The 12,465-nt window shown below is 45.8% G+C and overlaps 1 protein-coding gene across 2 annotated transcripts in view; it reads left to right on the top strand.

Annotated features, from left to right (window-relative positions):
- PHAF1 (phagophore assembly factor 1) overlaps nt 1–12,073 on the top strand; it is a 262,744-nt gene extending 250,671 nt beyond the window's left edge. For both annotated transcript variants that reach the window (XM_069216171.1, XM_069216172.1), the window contains one exon: nt 9,952–12,073. In XM_069216171.1, coding sequence (XP_069072272.1) covers nt 9,952–10,041 — 90 coding nt within the window. In that variant the 3' untranslated portion in view covers nt 10,042–12,073. The remainder of the gene's footprint in view (nt 1–9,951) is intronic.
- Nucleotides 12,074–12,465: the final 392 nt, after the last annotated feature.

Raw genomic sequence — 12,465 nt, forward strand, 5'->3', positions numbered from 1 at the left:
CAGTCCCCAGCAACCAAGATCATCTGCGGGGTCCCCCAAGGGTCCTCCCTCAGCCCTACCCTCTTCAACATTTATATGGCCCTGCTCGCCAACATCCTCCGCCCCCACGGAATCACCATCATCTCCTATGCAGACGACACCCAGCTCGTCATCTCCCTCACCAGGAACTCTTCCACCGCCAAGACAAACCTCCACGCCGGACTCCTCGACACCGCCAAATGGATGACAGAAAGCCACCTCAAACTCAACTCCAACAAAACAGAGATCATCATCATCTTCGGCCCCAACAAGACGGTATGGGACGACTCCTGGTGGCCCACTGCCCTGGGATCACCCCCAACACCCTCCACCCACGCACGCAACCTCAGCATCATCCTAGACTCATCTCTTTCCGTGGCCCAGCAAATCAGCACAATATCATCCGCCTGTTTCAACACCCTTCGCATGCTACGGAAGACCTTCAAATGGATTCTCATAGAAACCAGAAAAATTGGCACCCAGGCACTCAGCAGCAGATTAGACAACGGAAACGCCCTCTATGCTGGTACCACAGCCAAGCTTCAGCAGAAACTCCAGCGTATCCAGAACGCAGCCGCACGTCTCATCCTCACCCTCCCACGCCACAAACACATCTCCGCTCACCTCAGATCCCTTCACTGGCTGCCCATCAGAAAAAGGATCGTCTTCAAAGTCCTCATCCACGCTCACAAATCCCTCCACAACACTGGACCAGCCTGCCTCAATGAATGAGTGAACTTCCACACACCCACTCGTCTCCTCTGCTCTGCTGACCTCGCCCTCGCCACAGTCCCACGCATCCAACGTACCAGAAGGAAGATCCTTCTCCTACCTCGCCTCCAAGACCTGGAACTCCCACCCCACAAACCTACGCAAGACCCAGGACCTCCTGACCTTCAGAAAGCTCCTAAAAACATGGCTTTTTGAGCAGTATTACAGCATTCCCACCACCCTCACCCTCCCACCCCCCTACTTCGCCTTGAGACCCTCCTGGGTGAGTAGCGCGCTTAATACATTTTTTGATTGATTGATTGATATACTTGTTAAAAACATGTACTAACATCAGCAGCCAATCCGGTGACTTCCAGTGTTCAACTCCAGGTTCACCAAAGAGTTCTAAGGAACAGCTAGAGTGCTGACATACCGTACACATTACAAATGTGAGACATACCCTAGCGCCATGTTGCTGGAATAGGACAATTTGAATTGAAAGTATTTCCTGTGGCAGTACTGCAGTAAAAGGAGGGGCTTAGGGTTGTCATGGAAATTATGGTTGGTGCACCACAATTATTTTCCAAATATTTTCTGCTATATTCTTTATCCATGGCATAAAAAAGTGTTCGATGGCATCTGTCGCTGTAGATACGCATGTTTTGCAATAGCTCGCCATCTGGTGTTGGGCCGGAGTGTTACAAGTTGTTTTTCTTCGAAGAAGTCTTTCGAGTCACGGGACCGAGTGACTCCTCCTTTTGTCTCCATTGCGCATGGGCGTCGACTCCATCTTCGATTGTTTTTTTTCCGCCATCGGGTTCGGACGTGTTCCTGTCGCTCCGAGTTTCGGAACGGAAAGATAGCTAATTTCGGAAGATTTTCGTCGGTATTGTTGCGTTCGGGATCGGCGTAGTTAGATTCAACACCGCATCGAAGATCGAAGAGCTCCGGTGCCCTTCGGGGTAGTTTTTCGATCCCCCGTCGGGGCCTAGTCGGCCCGACCGCGTGCTGAAGAACGCCGATGGAACGGACCCCTTTCCGTTTCTGCCCCAAATGCCACAATAAATACCCCTATACAGACCAACACTTGGAGGGTCATTCTGACCCTGGCGGCCGGTGGCCGCCAGGGCCACCGACCACGGGAGCACCGCCAACAGGCTGGCGGTGCTCCAACGAGCATTCAGACCGCGGCGGTTCAGCCGCGGTCAGAAGCGGAAAGTCAGCGGTCTCCCGCTGACTTTCCGCTGCTCGTGTGAATCCTCCATGGCTGCGGAGCGCGCTCCGCAGCCATGAGGATTCCGACCCCCCCTACCGCCATCCTGTTCATGGCGGGAAAGCCGCCATGAACAGGATGGCGGTAGGGGGGGTCGCGGGGCCCCTGGGGGCCCCTGCCGTGCCCATGCCAATGGCATGGGCACGGCAGGGGCCCCCGTAAGAGGGCCCCACAAAGTATTTCAGTGTCTGCCTTGCAGACACTGAAATACGCGACGGGTGCCACTGCACCCGTCGCACCTTCCCACTCCGCCGGCTCGATTACGAGCCGGCATCCTCGTGGGAAGGTCGTTTTCCCCTGGGCTGGCGGGCGGTTTTTCAGCAACCGCCCGCCAGCCCAGGGGAAAACTTGTAATACCCGCCGCGGTCTTTTGACCGCAGCGCGGTATTTTGGAGTGCGGCATCCTGACGGGCGGCCTCCGCCGCCCGCCAGGGTCATAATGAGGCCCTTGGTCTGTAACCTGTGCCTGTCACCTGAGCACAGCGAAGACACCTGCAAGGCCTGTCGTGCGTTCCGGTCCCGAAAAACACTCCGAGACCGTCGAGCCAGAAGACTTCAGATGGCGTCCGCGCCGACAGCCCACCGAGAGTTCGAGGAACAAGAAGAGGAAGGTACCTTCTCGGTCCAAGAATCGGACTCCGAAGGATTCGACGAGACACAAACCGTGAGTAAGACGTCGAAAACCACACAGAGGAAGATTTACAAGGCCCAGGGGACGCCACTGCCATCAGGCCATGGCTCCACCCATAAATTCGGTGACCGACCGTCGGCACCGAAAAAGGCCCAAACAGTGCCGAGATCGTCCGACTCCGGTCGAGACACCGGCACGCAGCCTTCTCGGGACCGAGAAAGTGCTGGAGACAAGCCTCGACACCAAGATGCCGGTGTGGACACGGCTCGACGCCGAGACAGCGGCACCGAAGAAGATCGACGCCGAGAGGTTTCGGCCCCGAAAAAGAAAAAAGTCACCTCTGAGCCGAAAAAACACGCAGACAGGGTTTCGGTGCCGAAACAAACTGTAAGCGACCCAGCTTCAGGCTCTTATACAGAAGAGCACTCGCTAACCTCCCAAATGCAAAAGCATAGGTTTGAGGAAGAGCTACAATCAACTGATGTAGACCATACGCAAAAGCGTATTTTCATACAGCAGGGGACAGGAAAAATAAGCACCCTTCCCCCCATTAGAAGAAAGAGAAGGTTGGAGTTCCAAACTGAACAGACACCACAACCAAAAGTGGTGAAAAGAGTTACCCCACCACCCTCTCCTCCGCCCGTGATTAACGTCTCGCCAGCACAAACTCCATCACACTCCCCAGCTCACACCACCATAAGCCAGGGTGACCAAGATCAAGACGCATGGGACCTATACGACGCCCCAGTGTCAGATAACAGTCCGGAGGCATACCCTACGAAGCCATCTCCACCAGAGGACAGCACCGCGTATTCTCAAGTGGTGGCTAGAGCAGCACAATTTCACAACGTAAGCCTCCACTCAGAACAGGTCGAGGATGATTTTTTATTCAACACACTCTCCTCCACCCACAGCCTGCCTATGCTCCCTGGTATGCTCCGGCACGCAAAAGACATCTTTAAGGAGCCGGTCAAAAGTAGGGCTATCACACCAAGGGTGGAAAAAAAGTATAAGGCGCCTCCTACAGACCCGGTTTTCATCACTACACAGCTGCCACCAGACTCTGTCGTTGTAGGAGCAGCTAGGAAAAGGGCCAACTCCCACACATCTGGAGATGCACCACCCCCAGATAAAGAAAGCCGCAAGTTCGATGCAGCTGGTAAGAGAGTCGCAGCACAAGCTGCAAACCAGTGGCGCATCGCCAACTCCCAGGCACTACTTGCGCGCTATGACAGAGCCCACTGGGACGAGATGCAACATCTCATTGAACATCTGCCCAAGGACTTACAAAATAGGGCAAAACAAGTGGTTGAGGAGGGACAGACCATTTCCAACAACCAGATCCGCTCCTCCATGGACGCTGCAGATACAGCTGCACGGACAATTAATACATCTGTAACTATCAGAAGGCATGCATGGCTCCGAACGTCTGGATTTAAACCAGAGATTCAACAAGCAGTTCTCAATATGCCTTTTAACGAAAAAGAACTGTTCGGTCCAGAAGTGGACACAGCGATTGAGAAACTCAAAAAAGATACGGACACTGCCAAAGCCATGGGCGCACTCTACTCCCCGCAGAGCAGAGGCAATTACAGCACATTCCGTAAAACACCCTTTCGAGGGGGGTTTCGGGGTCAGAGCACACAAGCCAGCACCTCACAAGCAACACCGTCCAGTTACCAGGGACAGTATAGAGGAGGTTTTCGGGGACAATATAGAGGAGGGCAATTCCCTAGGAATAGAGGAAGATTTCAGAGCCCCAAAACCCCTACTACTACACAGTGACTCACATGTCACTCACCCCCTCCACACAACACCAGTGGGGGGAAGAATAAGTCATTATTACAAAGCATGGGAGGAAATCACTACAGACACTTGGGTTCTAGCAATTATCCAACATGGTTATTGCATAGAATTTCTACAATTCCCTCCAAACATACCACCAAAAGCACAAAATTTGACAACACACCATTCCAATCTCCTGGAGATAGAAGTGCAGGCACTATTGCAAAAGAATGCAATCGAATTAGTGCCAAACACACAAATAAACACAGGAGTTTACTCACTGTACTTTCTGATACCAAAGAAGGACAAAACGCTGAGACCAATCCTAGACCTCAGAGTAGTGAACACTTTCATCAAATCAGACCACTTTCACATGGTCACACTACAAGAAGTATTGCCATTGCTAAAACTACACGACTACATGGCAACTTTAGACCTCAAGGATGCTTATTTCCATATACCAATACACCCATCGCACAGGAAATACCTAAGGTTTGTATTCAAGGGAATACATTACCAATTCAAGGTACTGCCTTTCGGATTAACAACCGCACCAAGAGTCTTTACCAAATGTCTAGCGGTGGTCGCTGCACACATAAGAAGGCAGCAAATACATGTGTTCCCATATCTAGACGACTGGCTTATCAAGGCCCATTCGTTAATAGAGTGCTCAAATCACACAAATCATATCATACAAACCCTCTTCAAACTAGGGTTCACCGTCAATTTCACAAAATCCTGCCGCGCAAGGTACAACAATACCTGGGAGCCATAATAGACGCATCAAAAGGAGTAGCCACTCCAAGTACACAAAGAATTCAAAATTTCAGCACCATCATACAACGCATGTATCCAACACAAAGGATACAAGTAAAGATGGTACTACAACTCCTAGGCATGATGTCTTCATGCATAGCCATTGTCCCAAACGCAAGACTGCACATGAGGCCCTTACAACAGTGCCTAGCATCACAATGGTCACAAGCACAGGGTCACCTTCTAGATCTGGTGTTAATAGACCGTCAAACTTACCTCTCGCTTCTGTGGTGGAACAACATAAATTTAAACAAAGGGCGGCCTTTCCAAGACCCAGTGCCACAATACGTAATAACAACAGGTGCTTCCATGACAGGGTGGGGAGCACACCTCGATCAACACAGCATACGAGGACAATGGAACGTACATCAAACAAAACTGCATATAAATCACCTAGAACTTCTAGCAGTTTTTCAAGCACTAAAAGCTTTCCAACCAATAATAGTTCACAAATACATTCTCGTCAAAACAGACAACATGACAACAATGTATTATCTAAACAAGCAAGGGGGGACGCACTCCGCGCAGTTAAGCCTGCTAGCACAAAAGATTTGGCGTTGGGCAATTCACAACCAAATTCGCCTAATAGCACAATTTATACCAGGGATCCAAAATCAACTCGCAGACAATCTCTCTCGAGATCACCAACAGGTCCACGAATGGGAAATTCACCCCCAAATTCTGAACACTTATTTCAAACTCTGGGGAACACCTCAGATAGACTTGTTTGCGACAAAGGAGAACGCAAAATGCCAAAACTTCGCATCCAGATACCCACACAAACAGTCCCAAGGCAATGCCCTATGGATGAACTGGTCAGGGATATTTGCTTACGCTTTTCCTCCTCTCCCTCTCCTTCCTTACCTGGTAAACAAACTCAGTCAAAACAAACTCAAACTCATATTAATAGCACCAACTTGGGCAAGGCAACCCTGGTACACAACGCTGCTAGACCTATCAGTAGTACCCTGCATCAAATTGCCCAACAGGCCAGATCTGTTGACACAACACAACCAAAAGATCAGACACCCAGATCCAGCATCGCTGAATCTAGCAATCTGGCTCCTGAAATCCTAGAATTCGGGCACTTACAACTTACCCAAGAATGTATGGAAGTCATAAAACAAGCCAGAAGGCCATCCACCAGGCACTGCTATGCAAGTAAATGGAAGAGGTTTGTTTGCTACTGCCATATTAATCAAATACAACCATTACACACAACTCCAGAACATGTAGTGGGTTACTTGCTTCACTTACAAAAATCTAACCTGGCTTTCTCTTCCATTAAAATACACCTTGCAGCAGTATCTGCATACCTGCAGACTACCTATTCAACTTCCCTATATAAGATACCAGTCATTAAAGCATTCATGGAGGGCCTTAGGAGAATTATACCACCAAGAACACCACCTGTTCCTTCCTGGAACCTAAATGTTGTCCTAACTAGACTTATGGGTCCACCTTTTGAACCCATGCACTCCTGCGAAATACAGTTCCTAACCTGGAAGGTGGCATTTCTCATCGCCATTACTTCCCTAAGAAGAGTAAGCGAGATTCAGGCGTTTACAATACAGGAACCTTTTATACAACTACACAAGAATAAGGTCGTCCTAAGGACCAATCCTAAATTTTTGCCAAAGGTTATTTCACCGTTCCATCTAAATCAAACAGTGGAACTTCCAGTGTTCTTTCCACAGCCAGATACCGTAGCTGAAAGGGCACTACATACATTAGATGTCAAAAGAGCATTGATGTATTACATTGACAGAACAAAGAACATCAGAAAGACTAAACAACTATTTATTGCATTTCAAAAACCTCATGCAGGAAACCCAATATCAAAACAAGGTATAGCCAGATGGATAGTTAAATGCATCCAAATCTGCTACCTTAAAGCTAAACGACAGCTGCCCATTACACCAAGGGCACACTCAACCAGAAAGAAAGTTGCTACCATGGCCTTTCTAGGAAACATCCCAATGCAAGAAATATGTAAGGCAGCCACATGGTCTACGCCTCACACATTCACCAAGCACTACTGTGTAGACGTGTTATCCGCACAACAAGCCACAGTAGGTCAAGCCGTATTAAGAACATTATTTCAGACTACTTCCACTCCTACAGGCTGATCCACCGCTTTTGGGGAGATAACTGCTTACTAGTCTATGCAAAACATGCGTATCTACAGCGACAGATGCCATCGAACTGAAAATGTCACTTACCCAGTGTACATCTGTTCGTGGCATCAGTCGCAGTAGATTCGCATGTGCCCACCCGCCTCCCCGGGAGCCTGTAGCAGTTTGGAAGTTACCTTCAACTATTTATATATGTATCATCTCAACCTTAAATAGGTGCATACTTAGTCACTCCATTGCATGGGCACTATTACTACAATTCAACTCCTACCTCACCCTCTGCGGGGAAAAACAATCGAAGATGGAGTCGACGCCCATGCGCAATGGAGACAAAAGGAGGAGTCACTCGGTCCCGTGACTCGAAAGACTTCTTCGAAGAAAAACAACTTGTAACACTCCGGCCCAACACCAGATGGCGAGCTATTGCAAAACATGCGAATCTACTGCGACTGATGCCACGAACAGATGTACACTGGGTAAGTGACATTTTCATTACCATGCTGAGTGAAACTTTGTTGTGTAGCTGCAGTACCACTCAAGTATTCAAATGACTGATGCTGCTTTTAGAACTGAGTTCCACTGAGCAATTAGGGCACCAACATTCTAGATAATGACGAGAAGCTTGTGTTGCTAGATTAAGTGTTATGTTAAACTTTTCATGTGGTGCAGGAAGAGGTAAATGAGAAAAAACATGTAAGAGGCAGAATGGGTTTGTAATCCTTTATGACATGATAGTTTTTAAAATGCTAAAAATAATAAATGTGAGAGATCGCTTCAGATCGATTCAGCGATAGGATGGCTGAGCTGAACAAGTAGTTTCCTTCATATCATAAATGTCAGTGGCAAATCAACAGTGCTTCAGGACTGCAATAGTATCCAGGCGACATGACCACAAAATGGTCACCGACTTTGTGCATGAGCGAGCTACGTGCATAAATCGCACTTAAGTATAGCTTCAACATCGCATAAATGCCTGGTTTCCATGTCAGCTTCCTGACCTGATTTGTGATTGAGACATTCCTGAGAATAGTGATATCTTGTATTGTGTGTCTTTAGTGTTATAACTATAGTGGTCAAATCTTGCCTTCTATTACGTCAACATTTTTTTATCATTCCTGCCTTGTTAAGCTTGAATTATTGAGTTTAGACAGGCAGTGGTTTTAGGATAACCTACTGTACAAAAGGTTTTAAAAGTCTGATGAAAGTTTGTTTCCTTAGCAAGTGCATTGAGTGTTCAACACCACCTCCAGGTGGTGAATGCGTTTAGTAGCCTTTCCCTTTATGTATTTTGGTGCACCTTGCACCACATGTGTAGTGCCTTTTGCCAAGGGTGTTGTTTTGTAGGGAAGGCATACGTTCAAAAAGCGGTGTTCTGTGGTAAATATTAAAGTTGTAGCCCATTGAATGAAGTGTTGGTGTGAACCCTTAGGGTGAGCATATCCATTTCAGTGTGCAGAAAGATTGTGGTCTAATGGAGAGAAGATTATTGTAGACACCCCTGGGCGAAGATAGGCTCTACTGTGAGGTGCTAGAATGTGTTTTGTGAAGTTCTGGGTCTGCATAAATGGTAAAAGCAGGATGTGCTACCCTGAGGATATAACATAAGTTACGTGGATTACCGGAAAAGTACTAGGAAGGTATGTGGGTACACTGGGAGAGAAGGTACAGAGTGCTGGAGTAGATGAAGTGAGAGGAGGGTGGGGCGTTGGGAGAGCAGGACAAGGAATTAGATCAGTAACTGAGTAAACTGGCATTGCTCAGTGAAAAATGAGGAGCCATCAGAACTAGAAGATTGCATGGGCTCCAGTGAGATGTAGGAGTGTGCCATACTGCTGGTAGCAGGTGAGAAGTTTCATTGTATGGTAATGACGGTGAGGTGAGAGGAGGAGTAGCTGAGTAGTGGAAGATGTAATAGTGTGGTCCAGTGTGGAGGGAGGGGGCAATCTACATTATGCATTGTGGGAAGGGTAAAGGAGGTCGCTGTTGGGATTCAGTGTGGTAGTAATTAGGCTAGACTTTGGGATGAGGATCTGCAATGGATAGGAATGATGCAATGGGCAACTAAATAACTTTGACAAGGAACCTTTAGTTAAGATCTTGAGGAAACATCAAAATACCCCCTTCAACTTGCATCACTGAGATAACCAGCAGCTTATTTATTACAAAATGTCACTTAACCAGAATATGCTGATGTCGTAGATACTGGATAGCAAGGCACACAAAATAAATGAACAGGTACCTACTTCAGGACTACTAAATTCTGCAGTTTTGTTCAAAAACTGAACACACAAATTAGCCATGGTAAACACTTATATCCCTGCTGCATTATTTGACATACATTCTTAGGTCAAGGCTGAAATGATAACTATCTCAGGGCTTTATGGCAATTTGAGTATTTCATGTAAATTGGTGTACCTCACGTTTTCTGCATCTGCAATAATTTCGAAAACCAACAGATTTGCTCTTGTGACTTTACTTTTATGTCCATGTTTGTTAATGAAGATTATTAAGAAATTCCTGATTTTTTTAATGACTAATATCTCATTTTGTTACCTTGTTCTCTTTGAATTGCCCCTTTGCAGGTGATGCAAAATAATCACATTGCCTCTGTTACTCTCTATGGCCCCCCAAGGCCGAACAGCCAACTGCGAACAACAGATCTTCCACAGTAGCGCCATGCCTTTACAAGCAACTCCTCATAATACTACAGATTTAGTACAGCGTGCCTTTATTTGCTGCCACTTGTCTATGGAAAGCACGGTATGGTTTTCCCACCTCAAGCCTGATGTCAAAGTGAGAACATCGGTAGGACTCTACAGCATGGGCACATAGCTTGTGTGTTTGGAAGACGAGGCGTGGAGACCAGATGTAGACCTGTGTTGTGGTCCCTTCATCCCTTCCCTGGATTGTTGCTCTACTCCTGGACAGCACAACCTCAGAGACACCCTAGTCAGCACAAAAAGCCAGGAGCCAGTGCTGGCTGATAGACTGCAGAGTTAGAAGCACAAACTTTCTGAGCCTTTGAGCTATCTGGAAGCAGGTATTGATTAGTCTGTGTTTTGTTACTGTATAGATGTGAAATTCACATTTACAGGAAAGTGATACATTTGTGTGTGTATATACAGCTACAAACACGTCGGTATTTCTGTGGCTTAGGACATTGTACCAAGTGTGAAATGAGTGAGTATAAATGTCCGTGATTCAGGCACCACATCCTTGTGACTTTCAACAAGCAAGTAGCATGTGCATCTTACTTGGTTGTAACATTTGCACTACATACACTTTAATTACTTGATAAACCTTATATTCACTGAGGCGCATATGTGTACCGGGCGCAAGTTGGGTGTGATGGTTATCTGCAAAGTATGCATCTCTTAATGCTTATTTATAACGGTGGCATGGATTACCCACCTCCTGCACTAATACTTACTTGACATGCTGAAGCCGTTGGATTTTTTTCCTGCCATGCCCGATTTTTTTTATTGTTATTGTTTATGCAATGTTATATACTTTGTTCTCATTGAGTGTTTCTATAATCCTTCTAGAAAAGAGGCCACTCTACAAATATGAATTGCTTTTGATTATGGTACAGTTAAAATGTATGCCTATTTACAGAAGGGAAACGCTGTTGCCCCTCCACCATCACCAGCTTGCATGCATGTCTCAAAAGCTTGTCTTCTTTCTATCAACGCGCAAGGGGATAATTAATCGCCCGCTTATTGATAAATAGCATATTTTATCCTTAGGAAAATGTATTTGAATAATGATCATGACCTAATTTTTATTTAATGCCAAAGTGTTAGCCAAAGACATCTTTGATGTGGAAAAAAAATCATCATTTCTATATGAATATAAAATCGAACTGCACATCCCTGAAAAATGGGACGTTCTGTCCTTGTACGACAAGACTATTACCCAGAATATCATATTTTTGCATATTTAAGATCTATGGTCCTCTTGTGTTAGTCTTACGGTTGGATGGAAGGGGCAGGTACATAACTATTAGCCTGTATACTACTCATCATTTTTAAAACTGAAAAGAGCAAACATGTTTAATTTTATCCCATTTTTAATATTTCGGTGTAGCAACTTGTGATAAACATAGAATACTTTTTGTGAGTTTTGCAATGTGTACAGATTTTTGTAAATAGAACATTTTTGTAATTTTATCTGGATGTACAGTGTACTTCTGTATAGACTAGCAGTGTATGCGAGAGATGGAGAATGGGCGAGTGAAAGAGGGCATACAACTGTAAAGAACCCTTTGAATCCAGGACCAGTAGCCGGGATAATGTGACGTACTTACGTGTGGTATTCTTTTACCATTTAGTCTTCCTGTATACTGTGACATACTAGACTGTTTTGTACAAAAAAAAATACAAAAAAAGAAAAATGATTGACATCTAACTAATTAAGCAGAAAAGGTCTGGAATTTCTTTTTACTGTTCCCAGGTGGTGACCGCTTTTGAATTTCTATCCCGTATGTGCGGTTTCCTGCGATTGTTGCTTGCTGAGAAGTGTCTGTGCCTCATAATGTTCAGTGTCTTTTCTCATTTAATGTTGCCCTCATGTAAATTCAATGGAACTTGCAATGAGCATGTATACGAACAGCAAATAAAGGGGTTCCCAGTCAGTGTTTGGTGTTACACAGCCGCTGGGTGTTTTTTTTTTAATAAAGACTTTGGTGGTGTCTTTTAATTTCCATTATATCATTCTTGATTGAAAATAAATTACCTAGCCATACAATCCTGTATACACAGCCAGTATACATTGGTGTGGATTTAAAGGCTGCATGGCATCTCAAAATGAGGCAAAGCTGTCTATAAGAAAGAAAGAAGGAACACAGTGTTTGCAACGTGGGTCTAGTTCACATGCTGTGTATCCTGCCACCATCTTGTGTTGGGATCTGAAAATTAAAACGTGTTAACTTCCAATTCTTTTGCCTCACCATTAGCTTCCCACATGACTCAACAGTTATCTGTACATCGCTGTGAAACCCACAGTGCACGGGTACACAGACTTCATATTAGATTGATTTTTTTCACTATTGGGTTCGAAGGTGAGATTGGGTTATTTTGGAGAACAAAGAAGACATC

The sequence above is a fragment of the Pleurodeles waltl genome, chromosome 12 (genome assembly GCF_031143425.1).
Source record: "Pleurodeles waltl isolate 20211129_DDA chromosome 12, aPleWal1.hap1.20221129, whole genome shotgun sequence".
In the NCBI taxonomy this organism is placed as follows: Eukaryota; Metazoa; Chordata; class Amphibia; order Caudata; family Salamandridae; genus Pleurodeles; species Pleurodeles waltl.